The sequence below is a fragment of the Hemicordylus capensis genome, chromosome 2, assembly GCF_027244095.1.
Source record: "Hemicordylus capensis ecotype Gifberg chromosome 2, rHemCap1.1.pri, whole genome shotgun sequence".
Classification (NCBI taxonomy): Eukaryota; Metazoa; Chordata; class Lepidosauria; order Squamata; family Cordylidae; genus Hemicordylus; species Hemicordylus capensis.
In genome coordinates, this window is record NC_069658.1 from 119,162,147 (window position 1) to 119,174,173 (window position 12,027).

The following is a 12,027-nucleotide window of genomic DNA, read 5'->3' on the forward strand; positions in this document are numbered from 1 at the left end:
AAAAATGAAATGTTTGATCCCAGCGTTATGCTTCTTTTTCTTACCAGAACATTCAAGTAGCATCCAGTACGGTTCAGGAGTCTCTGTAACTGTGCTCTATAATTTCAAAGCCTAAATCTCCAAATCCTAAATATTTAATTTGGCCCACTCACCTGCACAGTGGCATAACAAGCTTTGTGATGATGTTGTACTGGCTTTGCCACTGGCATGTTGCCCCCAAAGAACTTGTGGCCTAGTGCAAATCCCAAGTCATGCCTGAACGTACCCTTTCTCCCCTTCCAAAGTGGCAGCATGAAAGCAGAAGGCTCAAAAAATCCTTTCTAAGAAGTGTTGTGGCATGGAATGAGTCAGTGCTGACAGCATCTGTACAGCCACAGCAATACAAGAGGCTCAACAGTAGTAGTTATCATGCTGGATGCTGGATGGATACTTTGGATCAGTGTGGTGTAAGTCCCTTTGCGTATCTGCACACTGGCACAAAAACAAGGTGCATCTGCACTACCTAGTGACACTGGCTGACATCCAGACTAATGCTGCATTTGTACAAACATGTGGCGCTAGCTAGTTCCAATAAATTACTCTAAGCAGCAGTGTGACATATACAACCTTGTATATGTCTCACTAGTCTCCCACTAGTGGTTGTACAACACTGTGGAGCACTACAACTTTGTGCAACTTCTCTCATTGTGCTAGTCTGGATGTCAGCTTCTGTTCTGCTAACCTTGTGCAAGCGCAGTGCTTGAGCAAGCACAACGAAAGTGCAAATGACTGTGCAACTATGAGCATCCATGCAGCTAAGCAAACATATTGTGTGCATGCAACTTTGTTCACTGAACTAGTAAAGCAGCGCTAGTTTGGGATGTCAGCATAGATATAAACTTCTAACTTTATATATATTTATGATGTCTAACTGGTTGACAGAGATTTTATAATGGAAGGCACTTTGAATCACAAGTATGGATAGATGTAGAACTCTAAAAGGAAGCTGTTGAATGAGGGCTAATTGACATGTGCATGCATCCACTTGACTGTTCACAAGACATATCTAAATGTGTAAACTGGTTCCACTAAAAAGCTTTTGAGGTGATACAAAAATATGAACTGTTATGTTTGGCAAGTAACGTATCTGGTTAGAAATAAACCCTTTAGATTAGTGTTGAAATTAAGGCATTGGGGAATGCTCTTGAAACTGTCATTCTAATATGAATTAATTTGTATTTCACTATTGGCTATTTATTAGTTGAGGATCATGATTTTGCCCTACATTTTGAGTAGCTTTAATATTAAAGAAGAGATTTGAATTAAAGTTCTTGAATCAAAGTCATGTTGTCAAAGAGTATAACTACCAATTTATGTAATCGTGATGGGGCAAAACCTCGGATCTAATTCTCAAGATTATAAGTCACAATTTATTCAATCCCTTGTTTGTTTTTTAATTAGTTCATTTCTTTGGTAGAAAGCACTGCTGAAATCGATAAGACAAGCTAGTCATAACTAAGTCCCATCTGTCTCAATGGGACTTAGTTATGACTAATTTAGTCTGGAATCTGCCCATAATGTACAATGCTATGTTGAATATATATGTCTGTCTGTCTCTCCTACTCACATACATAAGCACACACACTCACAGACTTGTTCACATCGTTTTTCCTCATATATTTTATTAATTGTCTAGCTATGCTTCAACTGCTGATTAGCACCAGCAATTTATCTATATCAGCTCCAGCCTTCAGTGCTAGAATCCTATGAAATTGTTCCATACCTACTATTGCTATTGGTTATTAAATTCCGAGAGTATTTTTTTTACCTGTCCACTGGGACCAAGCAAAGAGAGAAGTATGAATTCAGCTTGCCTTCCAAGGATTACTTTGGAGCAAGAACTGTTAGCAACTGTCCCAGCCTGGCGCTTATATCTCATTTGAAACATCTACTCACTCCTGACCAACAAAGAAAATTTCAATAAAGTAGTTTTACTGGTTTAACAGCCGTGAGCTCCTGGGATTGTCAAAGTGCTAAGGCTTTTCCAAGGAGAGAAGGAATCAGCAGCTGAAATATAATTAACCTTCCATTCTCAATGCAAAACTGCCACACACACAGGAGCTCTGCAGTCTATTAGTGAAGTTATAACGGCCAACAGGCAGAAGGAAAATTGGTCAAAAGTTGGCGGCTGCTGTCATATTTTTAGAATTATGATTAATGACACTAATAATGCAGATGATTACTGATATGTGTTTCTCCTGCAGTTTATCATATTGCACTGGCTGCCTACGTCCACAATAAACATGATGCTATCATTTACCTCTTTATTGAAGGCAATCCTTTCTCTTGTGAAAGAGCACACTCTAATTACTTTGTAATGTTTTATGTCTCAAGCATTTTGCAGCTCTGGACCCCAACAACTGCTTCGTATCTACCACTGATTAATTACAGAATGTTTAATCAAAATTTAGAACCTAATGTTGTCATTTATGAGCACCATGCATTGCCAAGGTACTTAAGGTCTCTTTCCAAGTATGAAGAGAGCGATGGGTTCAAAATAAGTCCCACAAAAGCTCAAGGTGCCAAAGACTTTTACCTCAAGTATTTTGTGTTTATTAGTCCTTTCTTGGTTGGCTTCCTTTTTAATTACGATTGAACCCAAAAGGCAACTGACATCACTGTGCTTTGGAACAAACATGGCAAATGGAGAGTTCTCTTTCTCTAGTTCCTAAACAGCACATATTGGGGCTCTTCCCCCCCCCCTTTTAAAGTGCTCTGATTTCTCCCCCATTCTTGGCTTTTGGTGGTGGGGGAGTGAGGGGTACCTTCATAACACCGTCTCAGGCTTCCCTTAGGGCAAAAGCCTTTGTAAATGACAGCACAGTTTTGAAGCAGTTAAACAAGTGGGGGGGGGGGAGAATTGCAGGGACAAATACATAAGTTTTTTTTAATGTGGATTTTTATGGCACTGTCATACAACCATTCACCGTTGAAGTTAAGTGTTTTTTTAATACCATTACTGAACTGCTGAAATGGATGCTAATATAGCTTGGAGTGCTAATGTCAAGTCCTGGTAATAAAAAAGACAGACTGCTGAATGAAATAATTTCAAGTAAAAAAATAGAACAAAAGTGCTCTCGCTCTCCACTTTTATTGAATTGGGACTGACTGAGCCAATTGCTTTAGAAGTCTGTAAAACACAATTACTAGTGAGCCGAGTGACCCAGCTGTGCCCCCTTTGTGACGGAATAGGCTAAAAAGGCTGTAGAATTAGTGTGGCTTCCATATCTGTCTTTCAGACCTCAGAGGCTCCCCAGTGAGGAGATGCTGTCCTCTTTCCTAACACCTGACTCCTTTTCTCATGAAATTTTGATACCTCATTGTGTGATAGCTATGGGATCTTTGTCATATATCAAGGGCCTAGATAACTGATCTAGACGAAGATGTGATAATTTCCCTTATTCTCTATGTTATAAAATACGACCAGATGCTGTCAATATTAACAATATTAAGGTGCAAAGGACAGAAATTAAATGTGTTTTTATATTTCCTACCAAAATTGTCTCAAGGATTTTACACAGCAAATAAAGTAAATGAGATAAAAGTACTGAACTGGAGAGAAGATAATAAAGTAACAAGCTTGATAAAGTATTGAAGTTAAGGCTACCCATATTTTGATATTATTATTATTATTATTTTTATCATGAATTTGTTATTCTTATTTTAAATTGGCATGCATTTGACATGGAGGTTAACATTTGGAAAGATTATGAATCCAAGCGACTTAATGCAACATTTCCCCTCAGTGAATCTCAACCTGTCCTCCATCCTTCCTCCTTTGCAGAATTACATGTATATTTGCAATAAAGTCTAGGGACTAAGTTTTTATGACACTACTAGTTTTTGAAAACAGAAAGTTGTTTTAAAATTTTGTTTGCCTCTCCTCACAAATGATCTTAATTGGTTAATGTATAATTTGTTAATGTAAATTAAAATAGTTAAATTACTTCATAATAAAACAGGGGCTTTTAAAATAATGCTTAGTTTTCTTTAATAGCAAACTTCTGCTATTGAAAATAGAAGTTGGTAACTAAGAGTGTTTATCTGTAAGTTTCTGTTTCCAGAGAAAAGGAGTTGGCTTCCAACCTTATGGAGAACGCCCACCTGTAAGAGCCCTCCTTACAGGGGTAGGATGGCTAGCCCTAGGGCCACCCCCTTTTTACAACAGCATTCCTTAAACATCTGGGCTATGGGGAGCTTGGGATTAGACACACCAAACACAGACCCACAGTTACAAAATCAAAAGGTGGTTTATTTTATCAAAGGGGTAAGGGCATGGGTTTCAAAAGGAATGGGGAAGAGAAGTTACAACACTACACAGAGCTAACTAACCTGAACTGGCAGATCTTTGTGGCCTACTTCAGGAGAAAAGGAAGACCACACGTTGAGTCTCCATGTTCCAATAGGCAGACTGCCTCCTCCTTCTCTTGAGTTAGGCTTTCCTGGGACACAGTCATCACTACAAAACTGTCTTTGTTCTGCAGGGCATCCAAGGTTTTGATTGCACCTTTTTGCTAAACACAAACTGAGAGGAGCTGTAACCATAGGAGCTAGAACTTTACACTCAGTGAGTACCAGGATTTTATTACGTCAGGGGTTCCCAACCTTTTAACAAGTGCACTCCTTCTATTGCAAACCTTCAGCTCAGGTACCCCATTTAGTATATGTGTGTATACACACACAAATTAAAATATTACAGTTAAGAGACAGACTACTCCAATCACTGGTTTACATCTCCACTAAAGTACTTATAAGCAGTCTTATTGAAATCAATGGGACAAGTAGACTTCTCCCATTTATTTATTTCATTTTCTATCCTGCTCTTCCTCCAAGGAGCCCAGACCGGTGTACTACATACTTAAGTTTCTCCTCACATCAACCCTGTGAAGTAGGTTAGGCTGAGAGAGAAGTGACTGGCCCAGAGTCACCCAGAAAGTATCATGTCTAAATGGGGATTTGAACTCGGGTCTCCCTGGTCCTAGTCCGGCACTCTTACCACTACACCTCACCGGCTCTCTTCCAATTTCAATGGGAGTACTCAGTGCTAATTTTCGGAAGCTGTAGGGGTATACTGAGCTTCATGTAACCAGTCAATCCGGAGCAGAGGAGGAGGGTCACCACGCTCCTCCCTCCTCTTCTGCAGCAGACACATTGCTGAGGACATACTGGTTTCAAGCTGGCAATCCTCAGATGGGGAACAAATAGCACAGCTGCAACATGGGGATCCAGGAGGGCTCTGAGTACCCCCTGGGAGTCCTTCAAGTACCCCTATGGGTAATAGTAACTCCTGTTGGGAACCCCTGTGTAACATCATTGATATGTCAACAGCCTATCCTCTACTCTTACTACAGACTCGTTCTAGAGATATTATGGTTCTATTCAATAATCCTGCCCTAAAAGGATGCTAACTCCACTAAATTGTGACTTGCCAGCTAAATATTGAGTTTCTAATAGCTGACATAGCTGGTCTTAAACTGCTAATTTTCTGGGGGGAAATAGGACTGATGCAACTGCAGAGCTCAAAATCAAAAAGATGGCACTTCTTGAGAGCTACTTCTGGAAAAATTACATAATGGCCATATGGTTCAGTCATACAGATAATTCTCATCTGTAATAATGAGCATGAAACATATGAATTCTGGTAAAGATTTCCTTCATGCCTGGCTTTGCTTAACAAGAGCTTTTAATCTGTCTCTTATCTTTGCTGACTGTCCCAATCTTTATGGGATAGCATATATTTAGACCTAGCAAAAACTTCTCTTTTTTTCCTTTGAAACACCCATTTCTTTCTTTCTTCTACATCAGCATGTATGGTCTTCATTATGTCTCAAGAAAGGTACCTGCAACTCTTAGAAAAGCAATTAACTCCATGCTTTAGTTTAACTTTCCTGCAATATCAATTTATTTGACAGGGTTGCATTGTTTTAAAATTGCCTGGTTACGGTTAAATCACATCTAGTTGTGAATTTAGATACTATTCTAACACTGAAAACAAGTACTGAACAATCAGCTCTTCTATCAAGTTCATTATTTCCCTGCATACCTTTGTGAAGACAATTGATTTTGGACAACTTAAAAGCTCTGATTCTGCCCCCCCCCCCGAAGACTATCAGTTGGGTTTAAAGTGATAGTGTTTTATATCTTATCGGACACTTTTAAATACAGTTAATGGTGTTGGTTACAAACAAGAATGTTACTCGAAAATTGTTTGCAAATGGGTTACTATGTGAGCAAGAGAGCTTTCAAGGGTGACAACAGCAGATTTAGAAGTGATCTTGTTCAACAAAATTCTCCTTTGTCAAATAGGAAGAAGCATTTGCCAAAGTCATTGGGTAAAGAGCTGTATAAAGAGCTGTATGGTCCATTTATCTTTTGCCAGACACTGTAAAGTTCTGGGGTAGGATCCAGAGTGCATTATCCATGGCAAAATCCCACTGATAGTATTAGGACTTAAGTTAGCAATTACTGACTTGTATCATTTATTTCAATGGCGCTAGTTTGTCATACTAAGTTACTCTAGCTCCTGCCCCTGGTACTTTTGAGAGTCTAACACAACATCCCATTTTCCCAAGAATGTTAGGAAAGTGGAATCCCTAACCACTTTCAAACCAACACTAATTTAAAAACAAAATCAGCAGGGCTAAAAAATGTGGGGCCAGAATATTACAGGTGAACTTACTTCTGCATTGTTCCTGAAGATAGTAACAAAATTAGCTGAGGGTGGAGTAAAATTATTATTAAAGAAAAAGAAGATATTGGCTATTGTATAATTGCTTTGCCAAGGCAAGAAATTGGTTTCTAGGTTTGCAAAGCAGTGTCTGATAACTAGTTTAATGGCTGTTAATGAAAGCACCAGAGAAAGTGTCTCTAGAGCTGGATTTTTAAAGAAGGAAACATAGTACTTACTTTTTTATTTGTTTGATTAAATTATTACCCAAAGAGCTAAAGACTTTAAATACTATATACTTCTATCTACAGAATGTTAAGTCATAGCTAATTACACATATGCCAAAAGGTACCATTAACAAGTGTGAAGTAACTTCTGTCTTGCAGCTGTGGGCTCCCAAAATCGCGTACATTTCTTGAAAAAACAGTCTAAAAAAGTTAGCTTTGCAAGTTTCCAAACATAGCGGGATGTTTGGAAAGTGGGGGGAAGATGGTTGCTGTTGTGCTGAAGAGGTGATAACAGGAGGCAGGTAGCATGTTTTCACATCTTCACCTTTGTTGATAATGTATGCAGTGGCTCATCAAAGGTATTTGATGTTAATTTATTCAAGCACACCTGTACAGGGCTGGAAGTCAGGTAACTAGATGAGCAAGTAGTATATGTTTCCGCTTTCTTGATATAACTACCCAGAGGCCTGTCTACACACAAATTTAGTTCTGGAAACATCAGCAGGTTTTAATAAACCAAATACAGATGTCTTTCTCTATACAAATCAAGGAGTTTACAAGTTTAAATCTGGACTGATTTAACTAGAAACCTAATGGCAGAATCACACTTGGCACCAATAGTTGCCTCATATTTATTTATAAGTCACCTTGAGCAAATATTATTTTGTTTTTAAATTTATTCATGGGGCTGAATCACCTTTCCCACCTTGCAGACAAACACACATGCTTTTCGTTCTGCGAAAATTTAAAGACAAACTTTAACAATTAGCATCCTTTACTCAGAGGAAGGAAAAGCATCAAGTTCCTTTCTTTGTAACTTAGAGCAGTTAACAGTTATGCTGAAAGTGCATCTATTTTACATAAATTTAGGAAATGAAAAGGGAAGTAACATGTATGTAGTGCCCTAATCGAGCCCAAAGTAACAAGAGAGATTTACATTGCCAATTGCTGATAGTGACAGAAAATGGATATTAACTTATTAGCATGTCTTAGACTGATAAAAAAAAGGAGAGAGTAAGTTTCTTTCACCTTGAAACATGCCTGTGAAAGCTTTGGTTCACCATATGGATTGAGTGATTCTATCTATGCCACCACAGACTGATTAAGGATGTCTTAGGGTCAGCCTCTTGATACCAAGACCATTCAATTTTAAAGGTCTTGGTGCTGTTTGTTTTGAAGAAGCCTTGAATAACTTGTCACCCATCAAGCCAAATGCAGTCCATTAGCCATGTGGCCCTCCAGATCCTTGACAACCTGAAGTTCTAGGCAGGCAGCTGAACAACATTTATTGTGCCCCTTGTAGGTTGCCATATGTGCTTGCTGAGCTGTGTATAGCTTAGTGAGTCATGAATTGTGTGGGGCTTCTTTAAATTATCAAGGTCTTCTAAGATAACAGAATTCATAGTGCTTGACTGATAACAAGGCTGGACTTTTAAAAACCAGTCTGTGGTGACATGGACAAGATCTCCTGATCTGTATGGGGAGCTGGGACATATGAATAGCCAGTGTGCAAGATAAGTAATTACAGATATAATTTTAAATGTTGTGCCATCTTAAAGACAAAAGATAGGAAGGCTATCTTCGCTTCTCTCTCACCTATCGAACTGCATCTCCTCCCCATTTCAGCTACTTGTTCTGTGATCTTCAATAAACACACTTCTAAGGGCCAAGAAAGGTTATCCTACTTCTCTCCTTTCATTTTTCCTAGGTTTGATCTGTGGTCTTCAGTTGACTGAATTAGCTGCTGCTAATTCCCAACATAGGTTTTTGCTACCTTTTGATACCAGAAAAATACAGAAAAATCTAAAAAGGAAGACTGGGAAGGCAAACAAATATATTGCAGGAATGGAAGAGTCCATGGAAATTATTTATTCATGATCAAGGTATAGATAGTATAGTTTTGGGAAGAATCCATTCCATTCCATTCCATACATTGCTGGCAAAGGGTTTCCTTGCCTCTATGACTCAAGCAATATAATTCTTCACAAGGACTGTTAAGAGAGATATCAAAGTATGTGGAAAGGTCCCATATCTAGACTAATGGGAATTTGAATGTACAATTCCAAATGAATCGGTTGTTCCTGTATTCATCAATATATAAAAATGAAGTCTCTCTTATATTATCAAAATATTTAATTTTTCAACAATCCTTTAAAAAGCCATAAAAAGAACTTCTATTTCATTTTCTTGCAACATGACAAGTGTTGCAATAAAATAGTTTATATGACCCTTCAAAAACCTATGTATTTACTTGGTAGCTAAAAGAATACTCATTATTATTTCAAAAGCGGTGCTCAATCAAATGATGTCTTAAATATGGTGTTAAAATGTGACATCCTTCCTGTGCACACTAGGTTGGATGTTTCACATTTTTGGTACAGCAATTAGTGCTGAAATTGCTATAATTGGGTTCTAAAGTTAACAGCCCATTAAGGTGACTTAAATAAGTACTTCTCTCCATATTAGTCCTCAACTTATTTGGCAGGAAAGTCAATAAGGCACTATACATTAGTTTATATCTTCAAGGTCTTCTTTGCTACCTGAAGGATTATACTGTACATCTAATGGTATTCCTTTGTAAGATTTCATGTATGAAACAATCTCTACAGAAGGTCAACTAAAAACCTTTACATTACAGAAAAAGCCTATCAGCCTATGATTTTACCTTGAAGGTTTACACTACCATCCAGAAATAGCGACTGGCATAATGTCAATATAAACGACTAACATAACATTTAGGACAGAATCTCAAATGTATTCACTAGTATGTGAATACTTCCAAAACATTTGACTTTGCAAGCAGCTGCAAGCCAATGCCTAATTCTTTCACACCTTTCTTTCCTCATACTCATTTTCCTGTCATAGTTGTCCTCCCAGCCAAGCTCAGCACTAGATAACTAACAGGCTGGGTAGAAATTATGATCTCTTGTTACTTCCTGCTCAAGAGTTTACAAAAGTTACTAGAAGTTTCACAAAACCACCTGCAAAGATTCTGTGGTCACAGAGCAGACAACAGAAATCTGGAGCACCATGCAAAGCTAATATTTCTAGGGTGCATTTCAAAAACCTAAATACTGTTTCAGACCTTCCAATGCACCCCATGAATTCATTTCTGGGGCTTTCATTTCTGGAGTTCACAGACTCCTGCAGAAGTGGAATTGCAGTTTACTTGTTCCATTATTTTCTACTAAGGGAAAGAATTAAGAAGACAAACTCCCTTTGTACTTTACTGGGGCTGAGAAAATAAGCTATGTTCCATTTTAGAATGATACCTAGATATAAATAATGTTTAAGAAGCCAATGTACCTCAAATGTGTTGTTTTGCTTTGTTACTGGCACCTTTTAAAGTGGTAATTTCCTTATATTGAGCAGGGGGAAAGCAACTGGCCATATTAAGCCCAGCACAGCATCCCTTCAGTGGTTGTTGCTAGTGCCTACTTGTGTTTCTCTTTAAATTGTGAGCCCTTTGGGGTCAGAGAACCACCTTTCTCATATATTTATTTATCTGTGTAAACTGCTTTGAGAACCTTTGTTGAAAAGTGGTACAGTATTATCTACTGATAATAGTAGTTATCAATACACTAGCTAAAATTCCGTTAATGAATTCTTGTTGCTTCTATTTTTGGACAATATCATAAATATGTTACTGTCAGTTTATGAATATTATGATAATATTATATCATGTTCATCCAATTTTGTTTTCCAATTAAAATATATCCTCCAAAGATTTGGGAGGATAAATATTCTGCAATAAACACACAACAAATTGGACCAGTAAGTTCTCCTTTTTGATAATATGCTTCAACAAACATATCATAGCTTTTGCCCCCTTTTTTCCTGACTTGAGCAGGAAACCTTTATGTGCACAGAATCTGACTCCAAGCCCAGTGCGGTAGTGTGACTTGCCCACATGAACCTTTCCAGAAACATTGAGCCAAAATGAGATTAACAGACCTTCAGAAGGCAGATTACTAGACAGCAGGTTTACATTGCTCAAACAATAAGATTGGCAACCCAGATAAACCAAAGGAGTATTTAAATCAAGTTAATCCCTCTGCCCTCAGTGAAATCAGGACTGCAGCATTAACTTAAGCATGCTTATTTGCCTAATAACAAGTTTCACAGAATTCATAGCAGCTTTCTTACAAGTAAATGTGCACCAGGATCCACAGAAGAGCTTAGGCTCATGTGCTTGCACTAGGTGAAATTTTGATTGTGTTATTTGAACAGCAGATCCCCATGGCATATCAGAAACTGTAATTTTGTAATTCTACTCAGTTTCACTAATAGATTGCCCATGCAATATCCTCCAATGGAGATTTGTTGTTTAAGAAACTAGGTCTACAGTTCTTTGGATCTTGGCCACGGTTAGGATCATGCTATGAGCTTAAAGCTAAGGGTCCTTTCACACATTAAGAGATAGAAACAAACCAAGTTTGACATAAGAGAGGAGAGCTGGTCTTGTGGTAGCAAGCATGACTTGTCCCTTTAGCTAAGCAGGGTCCACCCTGGTTGCATATGAATGGGAGACTTGTTGTGTGAGCATTGTAAGATAGTCCCCTTAGGAGATGGAGCCACTCTGGGAAGAGCAGAAGGCTCCAAGTTCCCTCCCTGGCATCTCCAAGTTAGGACTGAGAGAGATTCCTGCCCACAACCTCGGAGAAGCCACTGTCAGTCTGTGTAAACAATACTGAGCTAGATGGACCTATGGTCTGACTCAATATATGGCAGCTTCCTATGTTCCTAAGTGTACACTCATCTTCCTTACAAAAGTCCCTCTATGATAACATGTTTTCAAACTCCTCTTTGTAATATTCATACTTTGTATTTTGTACAGTCTGTGGTTTACATTAAAAATGTAATGTGCAAAAATGCTCTACAGTTCAATCCCATGCATGTCTACTTAGAAGTAAGTCCCATTGAGTTCAATAGGATTTACTTCCAGGTAAGTATGCATAGAATTGCAGTCCTAAGTATAACGGGGCTGTGGGTCAGATTCAGGTTGAACTACATGATTTGTCCCCCATTTTGAGTGGTTTACTAAAATCTCTTTAACACCCCTGCCAATTAAGAACAGACACTGTGAGGCTCACT

General features: G+C 38.3%; 1 protein-coding gene across 6 annotated transcripts in view; it reads right to left on the bottom strand.

Annotated features, from left to right (window-relative positions):
• BNC2 (basonuclin 2) overlaps positions 1–12,027 on the bottom strand; it is a 584,547-nt gene that overhangs the window by 19,362 nt on the left and 553,158 nt on the right. The window contains exon 6 of one of the 6 annotated variants that reach the window (XM_053298993.1): positions 4,372–4,564. The exons of the other annotated variants lie outside the window; for them this stretch is intronic. Coding sequence (XP_053154968.1) covers positions 4,372–4,564 — 193 coding nt within the window. The remainder of the gene's footprint in view (positions 1–4,371; positions 4,565–12,027) is intronic. 6 annotated transcript variants of the gene reach the window in all.